Source organism: Glycine max, chromosome 18 (assembly GCF_000004515.6).
Source record: "Glycine max cultivar Williams 82 chromosome 18, Glycine_max_v4.0, whole genome shotgun sequence".
Taxonomy (NCBI): Eukaryota; Viridiplantae; Streptophyta; class Magnoliopsida; order Fabales; family Fabaceae; genus Glycine; species Glycine max.
In genome coordinates this window covers 52,237,258-52,249,583 of record NC_038254.2, presented here as the reverse complement: position 1 = coordinate 52,249,583, position 12,326 = coordinate 52,237,258, and the positions used below count along the sequence as shown (strand labels likewise).

The 12,326-nt window shown below is 30.8% G+C and overlaps 1 protein-coding gene across 2 annotated transcripts; it reads right to left on the bottom strand.

The window, feature by feature from the left end:
- Positions 1-7,446: 7,446 nt before the first annotated feature.
- LOC100801484 (exosome complex exonuclease RRP46 homolog) lies at positions 7,447-11,978 on the bottom strand. Of its 2 annotated transcripts, none has more exons than XM_003552336.4 (8): positions 11,855-11,978; positions 10,859-11,193; positions 10,677-10,777; positions 10,372-10,392; positions 9,372-9,444; positions 9,213-9,280; positions 8,159-8,291; positions 7,447-7,725 (listed from the first exon to the last, which is right to left on the bottom strand). In XM_003552336.4, exons 2-8 carry the CDS (start codon positions 11,076-11,078, stop codon positions 7,610-7,612), a joined length of 732 nt encoding a protein of 243 aa, XP_003552384.1. In that variant the 5' UTR covers positions 11,079-11,193; positions 11,855-11,978; the 3' UTR covers positions 7,447-7,609. The 2 variants fall into 2 exon arrangements, with proteins under 2 accessions (XP_003552384.1, XP_006602785.1); XM_006602722.3 differs by having other exon boundaries at positions 10,859-11,190; positions 11,855-11,951.
- Positions 11,979-12,326: the final 348 nt, after the last annotated feature.

The window sequence follows — 12,326 nt, the reverse complement described above, 5'->3', positions numbered from 1 at the left end:
TGTTCTTTCAAGTGTTTGATGCATTGATATGGATATTTTTATTTGTATATATAGAAAACTCTTGATCAGGTACATGATTTGGCTTCAAAATATAGGTTTATTTTGGGGTCATCAAGCAATGAGTTTTAAATTGTCGTAATTTGCCAAAATGACAAGTACAACATTCTTAAAACATCAATAACTCCAATTCCAATTCCCATCATACAAACTTTATAGTTTGATTTTGAACACATACTTGTCCTAGTTACAATAAATAATAAGTCAGACTTATGTAACCTCTTACATTATGAAATTTATTCCTTGTTACTGTGCAGCACAAACAACAAAATAAGTTTCTTTTACTTAATTTTTCATTATTACAGCACTTAAAATATACATATTGAATAAAATTGGAATAATTATCACAGTACCGATTTTGAAGGTAATATATGTTTAGAAACTAAAAATCTAGAATACGTATATGCTTGGATTAAGGATTATATTTATGCTTCTTGTCTTATTAATTGGATGATAACATGTAAAACATTCTTCTTGTAGGTGAAATAACTAGTTTCTTGATTTTGAATAGCGCCAAGAAGTTAGTCTTAATTAATAATAATAAATAAATAACACGTATGGCCATGGCTGCTGCTAATCTATATGAAAATGATCAAATCCTTAAAGAAACAAGATGGATAAACATAATATATAAGAACGAAGTTGCAGTCTCCATAAGAAAACAAATAAAATATTCAACAGACTACGTGTAAAATATTTATTTGCCCGCCGTATCTGCAACCTCTGGATCCATACCTCATGCAGCCAAGTATGTCTTTATTTATTTATTTGTGTCTGTGTTGATGTTAGTTATGTTAGGGAAGTATTATTTAAGGATTATTGGATCTCATGTTATACATCACAGGGTAGTAAGATAATTTGTCTTTATGTTATTGTAATTACCAAAAATTTATTTAGTAAGTATTTGATGTTGTAGATTATTGTAAACTTGGAACGAACCAAAACAAAATGTAACAGGAGATGTCAGTTAAAGTTAACACTGCTAGCTAGGTGGCTTTTAGCTAGCAAGAAGCAAAATTTCCAATTGCGTACTGCTAAGTGAGGATTTTTTCAGAGTATGTGACTATGTTTCTTAGGGCAGTTTAGACTCTGATAACTTAATAAAAAGTTGAACCGTAATTCAATAGATAAGTTAATATTGGATTTCTTAGGGCGTCAGATGGTTTCTTTGGATTGTTCTGTAAGGCAGTTTTGGGTTTGGTAACCCTTGTACTCTTTACAAGTAATATAATCTTTGCCTTTTCAAAAATAATACAAAAATAAAATTGCACAGACAAGAATTAGAGGATCGAGCAAATACAAGCTACTTGAATAATTCATTTTTAAGAATTGAGTAATTGCAAAATTAGCTATTTGAAGATTTGGTACTCTTTCAAACTGCCGAGTAATGGATTCCACTAGTGAAAGAAAGGATAGATCACAGTACCTTTTCATAGGAGAAAATATTTTATTTGGGTTCTCTTTCAAATTGCCAAGAAAATAATTGACATGAACCTTCGGTTGTTGTTGCTTTTTGATTCCTTCCTTGCATGAAAAGCTTAAATTGATGCCATGATTAACTAAATCTTATATACAAGTACATCAAAGATTTCTTTCATTCATTTTTCATCAGCTTCTCCTGAAACTACGTAAAACAAGCCTCATCCTATCAAGGTTCGCTTTTACCGCCATTTTACACTCATTATTTCTATTATGCACTATGTTGATTTGGTAGCTTCTTGTTTTTACTTATTTTTCTCAATTTAGCTTCTCTCAACATGAGTTACATTTCTTTTAAACTATCTTAATTGTTTGAGTTACTATTTGAATTGTTTAAGTTTTCTTAATTATTTGAGTTACTATATTTAAATTGTTTCCCATTATAACCTACCTGCATAACCAATAACGGTAGAAAAACTATAAAAAGAAAATATCAAAAAGTAGTTTCAGCTGGCTTACAAGTTAATTTTATCAAACACATCATGAATAAAAATATAAGAATCATATATTTTATTATAAAGATTTTACCAAAACATTTATATTTACAGTACACAACTAATCACTATATTTTTTACACTAGTGTACACATTTAACAAAATATAGTGTGCACAACTAATCACTATATTTTTTACTATAATATATATAGAGTCTGAAGGGGGAGTTAACTAATTGGCATGTCAACATACAATTCTCTTCGATCAATAATTACATCATATACTATATGTTGTTCTGTTAGCTTTCGGTTTATTTACTTACTATTATTCTTCAACATGAGTTACATTTACTTTAAACTACCTTAAATATTTAAGTTACTATTTGAATTGTTTATGTTATATATTTGAGTTACGTTGTTTCACATTACAACTTAACTTTGTATTCCCATCTTACCAAAAAAAAAAACATTACAACTTAACTCCATATGCTAACCAAGAATGTTAGAACAAGTATCCCAAGAGAAGATTAGAGTTTTTTAGGTTTTGCCTATCTAATCCATCATCATCACTGTTACAAGTCTTAACAATATTTAGTCATTACTGATTAATTAGAAATAACTTTGAACATACTACCTTAAAGGTTCACCAATTACAGATATAAGAATTAATCATATATTTTCTAAGGGTTAATTATGTTTATGTATCTATTTTTTTTACAAATTTCACTTTTACTCCTTAAATAATTTTTTTTTTGTGTTTTTGATTGTTATATTTTTCCTTTGTTAATAGTTTTATGTCAAATAACAACGTCAATTAATTCATGACAATTAATAATCATGTTAGTAGTAATGTGACTTGTCACAACATCAGCGAATATGATAAGATAATCACGTGTAATTCTTTTAATTCTTTTTTATAAACTACTGTGTTTAAATTTCTGATGTTCAGACGAGTTGATGACATTAGCAATCAAACTAGTTGATGTGAGATTAAAATCCGATTAACCAAAAAAGTTACACGTGAGTGTCTCATCAATTCCTTAATGACATGGCATGTGATCACTAGGCTGCCAAAGGGATTGTCATGACATCAATATTAACAAAGAAAAAATATAGGGACTAAAAATGCTAAAAAAATTGTTTAGGAACTAAAAAATAATTAAAAGTTTAAGAATAAAAATATAATTAACCCTATTTTTTATTATAAAGATTTCTCCAGATCATTTTTACTATGATATTTAAAGTCTTTAAAGGGTCAGTTATTTAATTAACAAGTTAAAATGTATATATTGTATATAAGATGAATAATATATATATATATATATATATATATATATATATATATATATATAAAATAATTAATCAACAATTCTTGAAACCAATGATATATCAAATTAACTAAAATTAAAATAAATTGTAATTAAATAGTTTACTATGATTAACACTAAATTTTTATATACACTCTTTTTACATTCTGCAAACTTCAATTTCTATGATACAGTACATTCTTTTATTTTATTAATTTTTTATGTTGCATTTATTTTGTATTTTTTTTTAGTAATTGAATTTTTGTTTCTTTGGAAATAATCTTGTTTGAGGTATGTTTTAACTCTAAATTTCTATGATTTTACTATGAAATATTAATGAAAACTACTAATACAAATTATTTCCATAAGGTCATTATTTAATATATAAATAAATTGCTAATTATGAATTATATGGATAATCTTGTCAATTTATTACTGTATTTAGATGTCATTTTAATTTTTAATATTAGTTTTATTATAATATGAAGGAAATTAACTGAAGCATGAGCATTGAAGTGTAATCCTTCATTTTATCAAGGTTCATTTTTGTTTTTTATTTTCCTATCTCTTTCGTCAAAGCATCATTTTTGTAATGCTTGACACATTAGAAGAGGTGGATGGCCATTTTCGCAAGTTGGATAAGAAGAGGTTGGACCAAGAGATGGATGGCATTTGCAAGAGAATAGGGGAATGTGCTCACAAGTTGCTCCCAATGGATGATTATGATGAGGAGGATCACAAGAGTAGTGAAATACTACACTCATCTTCAACCCAACACAACAATCACTTGTTGCTGGAAAGGTATTGCATGCTAAGACAGCAAAGAAGTGTTTGCTTGTTGTCTCTCTTAGTTTTCCCTGAACATGCTATTATAAAGAATTTAAGTACAATTTATTGGTGGATTGGAGAGAGTTATGTTGAAAATACAGAAGATAAAACAGCAGAGGAAGTGGGTGAGGATGTGATTGATGAGCTTTTGAAATTAAATTTGATTGTACCCTATGGTAATGCCAAGTATCCCCTTGTCAATAAATTTCAAATTCATCCTCACATCCTTCCTCTCTTGGAGTCATCAGATCTGTATGAAAAAAGACAACTGCATCTTGGATATTATCTCCAACAATCCATGCTTGCATGTCTAGTACTTGAGCAACAAAAAGTTATACAAGTAGATGGGGTTAGTTCTATTCTTGATGATTATTTGATATTGACTGTTTTTAACGTTGGTGTGACTAATCTGAATTTTGGATCTCAATGGCTGGATAAAAATATGAAGGATTTTATATGTGCTCCAACTTGGTCATTGGCAAGATTCACCTTCCCATCACATTGAAATCGGGAGTCAAAAATTCCTAAAGGACTTAAGGAATCTAAAGACGTTGTTTTATCTTAGCCTTCGTGGGATATCAAGAATATCTGAGCTTCCACCCTCCATTGCTCAACTTGAGAGCCTAGAAATTCTTGATCTCAAAGCTTGCCACAACTTGGAAACACTGCCTAATTATATTTCATCAATGAAACATCTCACACATCTCATTGTATCCCAGTGTTACTTTTTGGAGGGCATGCCAAAGGGGATTGAAAAGCTCACAAATCTCCAAGTTCTCAAGGGATTTGTCATAAGTACTTCTAGAAAGACTCCCTGCAGAATATCTGATCTTTAGAATTTGAAAGAACTAAGGAGACTCAGCATACATATAGGAAGTGAGGCTGTTATCAAAGATGGGGAGTTTGAAAGCTTGGGAGAGTTGTCGGCACTTAAACATCTCAAAATATCATGGGGAGTGTCTGAAACAAGGTACAGTGATTTGCCTCCAACATTGAAAAAGTTGCATCTTGAAGGCTTTCCTGGACAGAAAGTTCCAGAATTCCTGAAGCCTAGCAAGCTTCCCAGTGGATTCAAACAGCTAAAAATAATCGGAGGAAAACTCCAAAGTATGAATGATGATGATGATGTGAACAAGTGGGGCATGGAGATCGTGCATCTCAAGTAGCTAAAGGATTTGAAAGTTGACTTAACAAATTTGCAACAATTGTTTCCTTTGCTGAGGTATGCAGAAATAAAACAAATCTCAAACCATTCATACATTGAATGGAGGAGCATTGAAGAGAAAGGTAAAATTAATTTTATGTCATAAGATGTTTCATATATTTAATTTCTTGTCTGAAGAGCAATACTATTTGCAAACTCTATATATGCAGAGTGTGCCTATAAAGACAAGTTGAAAAAAGGAACAAAGAAACATGGTTAATATCTGTGACTAAACTTATGTTTAAAGTAGATGCGTTGCTATAATATACATCTTCTATCACCCTATTAATTGCTATGATTAATATGTCATCTTCTACTCACTCCACTTATCCTCAACTTCTCTGTTTCTACTCTTTCTTGTTATTTGAAGTGTTTGATGCATGGGTATTGAGATTTTAATTTGCATTCAAAGAAGTCTCCTAATAGCATTCTTTTAGGGTGAAGAATGTGTCCTAAACTGTCTTATGTTGCCAAAATGACAACTATACAACTTTCTGAAAACGCCAAAAACTGATTACGTAGTTATATGTTAGTCTCGTATATCATGAAATCTCAAACTACACAACCAATTTTCCTTAATTTTTTACAATTATATTACTTATATGTATGAGAAAGGAAGAAAAATTGAAATCATTATCATAGTATTGATTTTAATTAAAGGTAATAAATACACATAAAATAATTTTTAATTAGTTCACCATGTGAAAAATTACATGCAGCATATCAAAATTAATCCCTTTAGAATTAGAACCAACAACATAACCAAGCATTTTCTCAGTAGGTGAAGGCAATGGATCAAACAATGACATAATGTTTAGTCGTAAATCATATCTATAGATAAATTATTAACTAACTTTTTCCTATGTTTGTCCAAATTGTATATCCGAAAGTTTTTTTTTTAATTTTTTTTTCTAAAATATGTGTTATGAATTAATTTAAAATTAATGTCCAAGCAAGAATTAAACCTGTGACTTTTAGGTTATTAGCACAACGTTCTAACCAACTAAACTAATAGACCAATTATATTATAAAATAAATAATGTTGTTATACATAACACTAAACTTTCTAATGTATATTTAATGTGCATGTAAATTTAAATAATAAATTTTGTGACAATTAATTTTGATATAACTCATACAAATTATTTAATCCGTATATTTTTTTATAAATAAAAATATTTACTATTAAAATTTTTAATATATTAATAAATTTAAAAAAAACATTTTTGAAAAAAAAAAAACTTACCGATCATGTAATCCATATAAGTTAACTCAGATGTTAGGTGTACAAGCAATTTCATTGGGTGCACGTAGGAGTGCCCTATCATAGGTCTTATATCTAGGCCCCAAAAATTTCCCACAAGCTTGAGGTGTACCATCTTACCATATTCGAGGAAATCCTTCATTTCATCCATCCCACATGAATCTACGTTTTACATATCCTTCTATTTCTTTGTCCTTTTTGTATAATGGACCTAAGATAGTTAGACCGCGTGACTTAAGGTAAAGTATGTTTTCTAAGTTTATTTTCTGCATAAAAGTAAATTAAATAGGCCCTTAAATTGAGAAAATTCAATAGGTTCCTTGACTAATTTTTTTTTAATTGATTCCTTAAACTAAAAAAGTATGTCATTGAAGTTAACTTTTAACAGCTTAAACAGCTAGAAAATGTCACTTTATGACGATATTAAAAATTCCAAATTTAACTACGTTAAAAAAAATAGTTTAGAGACCTATTTGAAAATTCCCAACTTCCCAACTAGTTGATAAACCTACTTAATAATTTGACTTAAAAGGTAAAACTCGTTTTATGTTACCACTTTTAATTCTTTAAAGTTATCTTAATAAATAAAAAAAATCAGAAGTTGTATGTAAGGAAATAAACTTTAAATATCAAGTATTGGGAAAAAAATAATCAAAGAAAATAAAAGATAAAAACTTGCCTTAGAGAAAGAAAACGGAGAAAAGGAGAAGCAATGAAACTTAAAAAAAAAAAAGGATGAATATTTTATTTGTTTTCGATGACGTAGCAAGTTTAGAGTTTTTTCTCCAAAGCCTATTTTCATTTATTGGTTACTCTCACGAGAAAACAAATAAAAAATGTGTGTATTCTGAAGTTCAGAAGTACTCCTGAGAACTAACCAAACCAGCTTTGGCAAATTTATAATCGACCAAGAAAAATTATATTTTCATGAATGGGACAAATATGTAGCACTACCTGTAGAGAAATTCCCTCCTCTCAAGCCCTTGCAGGGAAAAATTAGACAAATATGTAAACTACATCCAAAAATGATTGGAAAATCACCCAGCTTTAGATGCCTCACTTGTAGATTTCAGTTCTATGTTCTTCCTCACAAATTCAGACAATCTTGCACTAGCAGCACGCCCTCGCTCTAGGCAGTGAAGATAATCATCCACTAGAAAAAAAAAATAGAAAACTAATTAGTGTATTTTGACCTTATCATTTTTTATTATTTTATTACTTAATTCATTTTACTTATTTATAGGTCAGCAGGCCTAGCCCAAAAATATATAATAAGGAAAGAAGAATGAACAAGCAGGTCCACCAGAAGTGCTTTAATAGATTCATGACCCAAGCCCAATTAGATCTGGGTATAATACTTTTTTCGGTTTTTCCAATTTTTCCCAAAATTTAATAAAATTGGAGGCAGCTCCATTCATTTTCAGAGTCACAACAATCACAGCAGAAAATAAAACCTACACAAGCACATACTGTGCAAGCATATGATAAAGCACTAGGCCAATGTTGGAAAAAATAGATACTTATGGCACAAAAATTGCTATTGAGGGTAGTAACTAAAAAAGGTTAAAGAAAGTGCGGCAGAATACCTGACATAGCACCCTGTGTAATAGATGTCATGATTCCATGTGCCATAGGCTCACTACCCGCCTGCAGTGATCCCTCTGGGAGGACAGAAACAATTGTATTTGGAAAAACTAAATTGATGAATGCTTTCATTTTCTGCCATAAGATAAAAAAAACATTGAATTAGAGTTGTATACAAGAAGATGGGACCTAGGACCAATAAAAAATCTGTCATGCCAGTATGCCAAAGGGACAAGAAAATATTAACTGTACCATGGTTATGGGCTTATGGCAAAAAACATATCATGTGCTGAGTACCACTAAGCCTCAGCATGTCATTGACTACACACATATGCATGAACATTTCTAAGATAAAACACACAATGACTATTGGATGCATGAACATTTCTAAGATAAAACACACAATGACTATTGGATGCATAATTAGTTACTAGTCCAGAATCTAGATAGTTAGCATCTCATACATAGCTAGAATATTGGCTTTTGCCCAAGTAAAAAAGGTTGCTGAAGTTACAAGGCATATCAAATTTCCACTAATCATGAATAAAGACCTCTATATTTTTAACATGGGGAATAAATATCTGCCGGGGTAGCATTGCAAAAGAACAAGGTATTACTGAACTATTTCCTGAATCATGTCTTCTAATATTGCGGAAGCAGATAAAGGCAAAAGGTTAAATAATGTAAATTTATAAAAAGGTTAACAATTCTATGCCATCAAAAATAAAGAAGAGGTTGTTTATATTTTCCAATAAGAGCAGTTAAGTTAATCAAACCTCAAATGAGGATAATGTAATTTATTCAAACAAAGAAAAGCTAGAATAGAAAAGAGTTAGCCTCATGACATGAATAACGAAAGGCCTGTCAAGACAGCAATAACTGAAAAGTGACCACAAAAGTTTAAACAATTTTTTTCAACTATTATCCACAATGCATTTAGAATACAAATACAAATAAGGTAAATGTAGACCAAATTTTATTCAGCTTACTCAATTCAGTAGACATTAGGTGAAAATATAATAACACTTTAAATGAACCAAAAATGATTCTACTAACCTCCTCTTCATCTTTGGTCGGGTCCAATATAATACAGCCACTATCTGTTACAGAACAACATATCGCTACTGTAGAGACAAGGATGAGAATTCATTATTTTTAATAGAATGAAAACATAGAAAAAAACCAAAAGAGAATAAACCAACAAGTCTAGATTACCAGCAAGATGTTTTAGGGGAATTCCGGCATCCACAAGTGCAGCGCATGCTGCATTTATTGCACATGGAAGAAGCTACATATTAAGTCAAGAAAAAGGAGCAAAAGATCTAGAATCATATATATTATTTATTGATCACTTCAGATCTCCACTCCTCATATAATAAACAATAAAATCAAACTGAAATGTATGTATTTGATGGAATTGATGGTAATCCAATTTGTTCTTTCAAAGTCATAAAAAAGAAATAACTCGACCCTAAAGGCCTGAACAGAGTAACTGAATACCACTAGGTCACTACCCACCACCCATTTTAATAGTTGACCATTGAACCCACCCATTTTAATAGTTGACCATTGAACCTGAATTGTAAAAATAGCATAAATGTGTTGGCTAGACGTTACGGAAAATATAATTTCTCCATTTTTCATACCAATCAAAAGGGTCAAAATCTAAAAGGAAGATGGCTAAAAGATTTCATGAATTAAACATAATAAATTCAAAATAAAGGGATGAAACTGCTCTCACACATGCAAGCTATGGTGTATGGATCATCAGTAAAATTATTATAGATTGTCATGCATGTCACAAGCAATCAAAATGGCAAGCCGGCAAGATCTCATAGCTTGCCCTTTTGATGTCAAGAAAAGGGAACAAATTACCATAAAGTGATTAGAAAAATAACAAAAATCTTTCACGGAAAAATAAAGAACTATTACAGCACCTCAGGACTCTCAAAGGATTAGTCTTTCCTTCCATTTTCAAGCGAGTATAACACTATGTCACTACCCACTTAAAATACGGTTAAAGTAGAATGACAAGTTGTGACATACTTTCACATCAGACAAAAATCCTAAGGAATACATGTCACGTTGAATCAAATCACAAAGTGAAGAATTGCCAAATTAAAAGGGAAGGTTGCAGTAAAAGTAGACATATCATAACCTTAAAGAAACAGTTACCATATAAATCATATTAGAACTGAATTTTTAAATAGGATACAGCACCATCATCGTGGACAACCTGCAGTAGAAACAAAGAGTGAAGATATCAGTTAAATACAAATCACACATGTCACTTAACAATTTATAAAGCAATCAGCAAGGCAATAACTATGCGAAGGCAAGAAAATAAAAGTTCCAATTTTAACTGAGAACCATTCACACAAAAGAACCACACAGCAGCACAGTCCTTATCAAAATTAGAGTAAAACCAAAAGAATAGTTGCATTGCACCATGCTCTTTGAATCTAACTAATTATAAAATTTGTAACAAACCAAATTTCTAATACTGAGAACAAAACTTGCCTGGACTATAACCGAAGTGGTGGTGTTGGGATATATTGTTCGAATGCAGATGCTTTCCAAAGTTCTCTTCAATATCATCTCATACTCCTTCTCCACTTTTCCTAAACCAATGTAAACAGTATATTAATTTTGTTTCTTAAAATGAAAAGAAAGTGTTGAGTTGAATATAGTATTTCTCCAACCAATTTGTCCAGTCTTCGGTTTCCAAATAACTTCAATGGATGCTTTTTCGGGGTTTTCGCTCTTCTTGGTTCCAGCTTTGGGCCCATAAACTGCAGCAAGCACTTTAGTTTCACCTTGAGCCCAACTGGCCGAGCCATGGGATCGATGTAGGATGGAGCAGGAGCAGACCAGGGGTCTCAGTTGATTGGGAGTCCGGCCGTCAGGTCTGTCAGTCTCCATCGGAAACCCAATCCTTTACGTCCCCACCTTGTGGATCCCAAAATACTTGAAACAGTGAACTTAACTTGCTCAAAAGAAGAAACAAGAGGAAGGCTGCACTGTCAATCTGCGACTACTAGAAAACCAAAAAGAGACAAAATAAATTTATTAAGAAAACAGACCAAAACCATAGCAAAACACACTATTTAGGCCGTGGAAAAAAATACAAGATAAAATTTTGTAACACTCTTGTTTAGCTAGTAAAAAAAATTTATAAAAATCCTACTCCATAGCATTTTAGCGAAACAATTCAAAGAAAATCTCAACAATTTATTCAATCACATCTATAATAAAATTCTAATATTTGTACAGTTCTCAATATTATTTAGAAAAATATCTCCCAGTGTTATTATAATAATGTACAGGGGCTTCCAACTTAAGATATGCACAATAGCCTGACAGCACCATTCTTTCTTCAACCTTACTAGAATTATTGAATTAATATTTTGCACAAATATAACTACATTTTAATTACAAAATAAATAAAAGGTGAGAAAAATGATACTATTTCAAAACTACACATGACTGTGGAAAACTGAAAAGCGAGAGGAGACGTAGTATATGCATAGAAATCAAAGAAGCAACAAAATTGGCACAAAATAAAACTTTGCTCTGCTCCGCTGTCACCGCCGCACCGGAAGCCACCGAGGCGAAGCTCCTGGGGAGGCTCCGGTGCACGAAATATGAAAGTGAAAACGATGAGGAGAAAAGAGAGGGAGAAGGAAGCGTGTACTTACCTAGAACTGGAAGTAGCGAAATCGTAAAGTAAAGTTGAGAGCTTTGCTGCGAGCGAGTGCAACGTGCAAATGTCAAGACAAATCAGAGAATTCACGGTGAGGCGCGTAAAAAAACCTAATTTGCAAATTGAACTTTTAGTACTAAATTATTGCATAATAATAATCCAATTTTATTTAATTATGAATATTTATTTACTTTTTATTGTTTTAAAAGTTATATTTAATAATAATAAAATCTATTATTATTATTAACAAAAGGTTGGTCTAGTTGATAATATGTATAAAAATATTATTTATTTATTTGAATATATATAAATTTCGTAATATTTTTATATTTTTGTCATGGGTCGAAGACTATGGGTGTTTTTTTAATTTACTAAGTTGATATGAATTATGTTGTGTTTGGTTGTCATTAGCTTAAAAAAATATTACACACAAAGAGAATTAAACATAATTCTCTTATTATTTTATT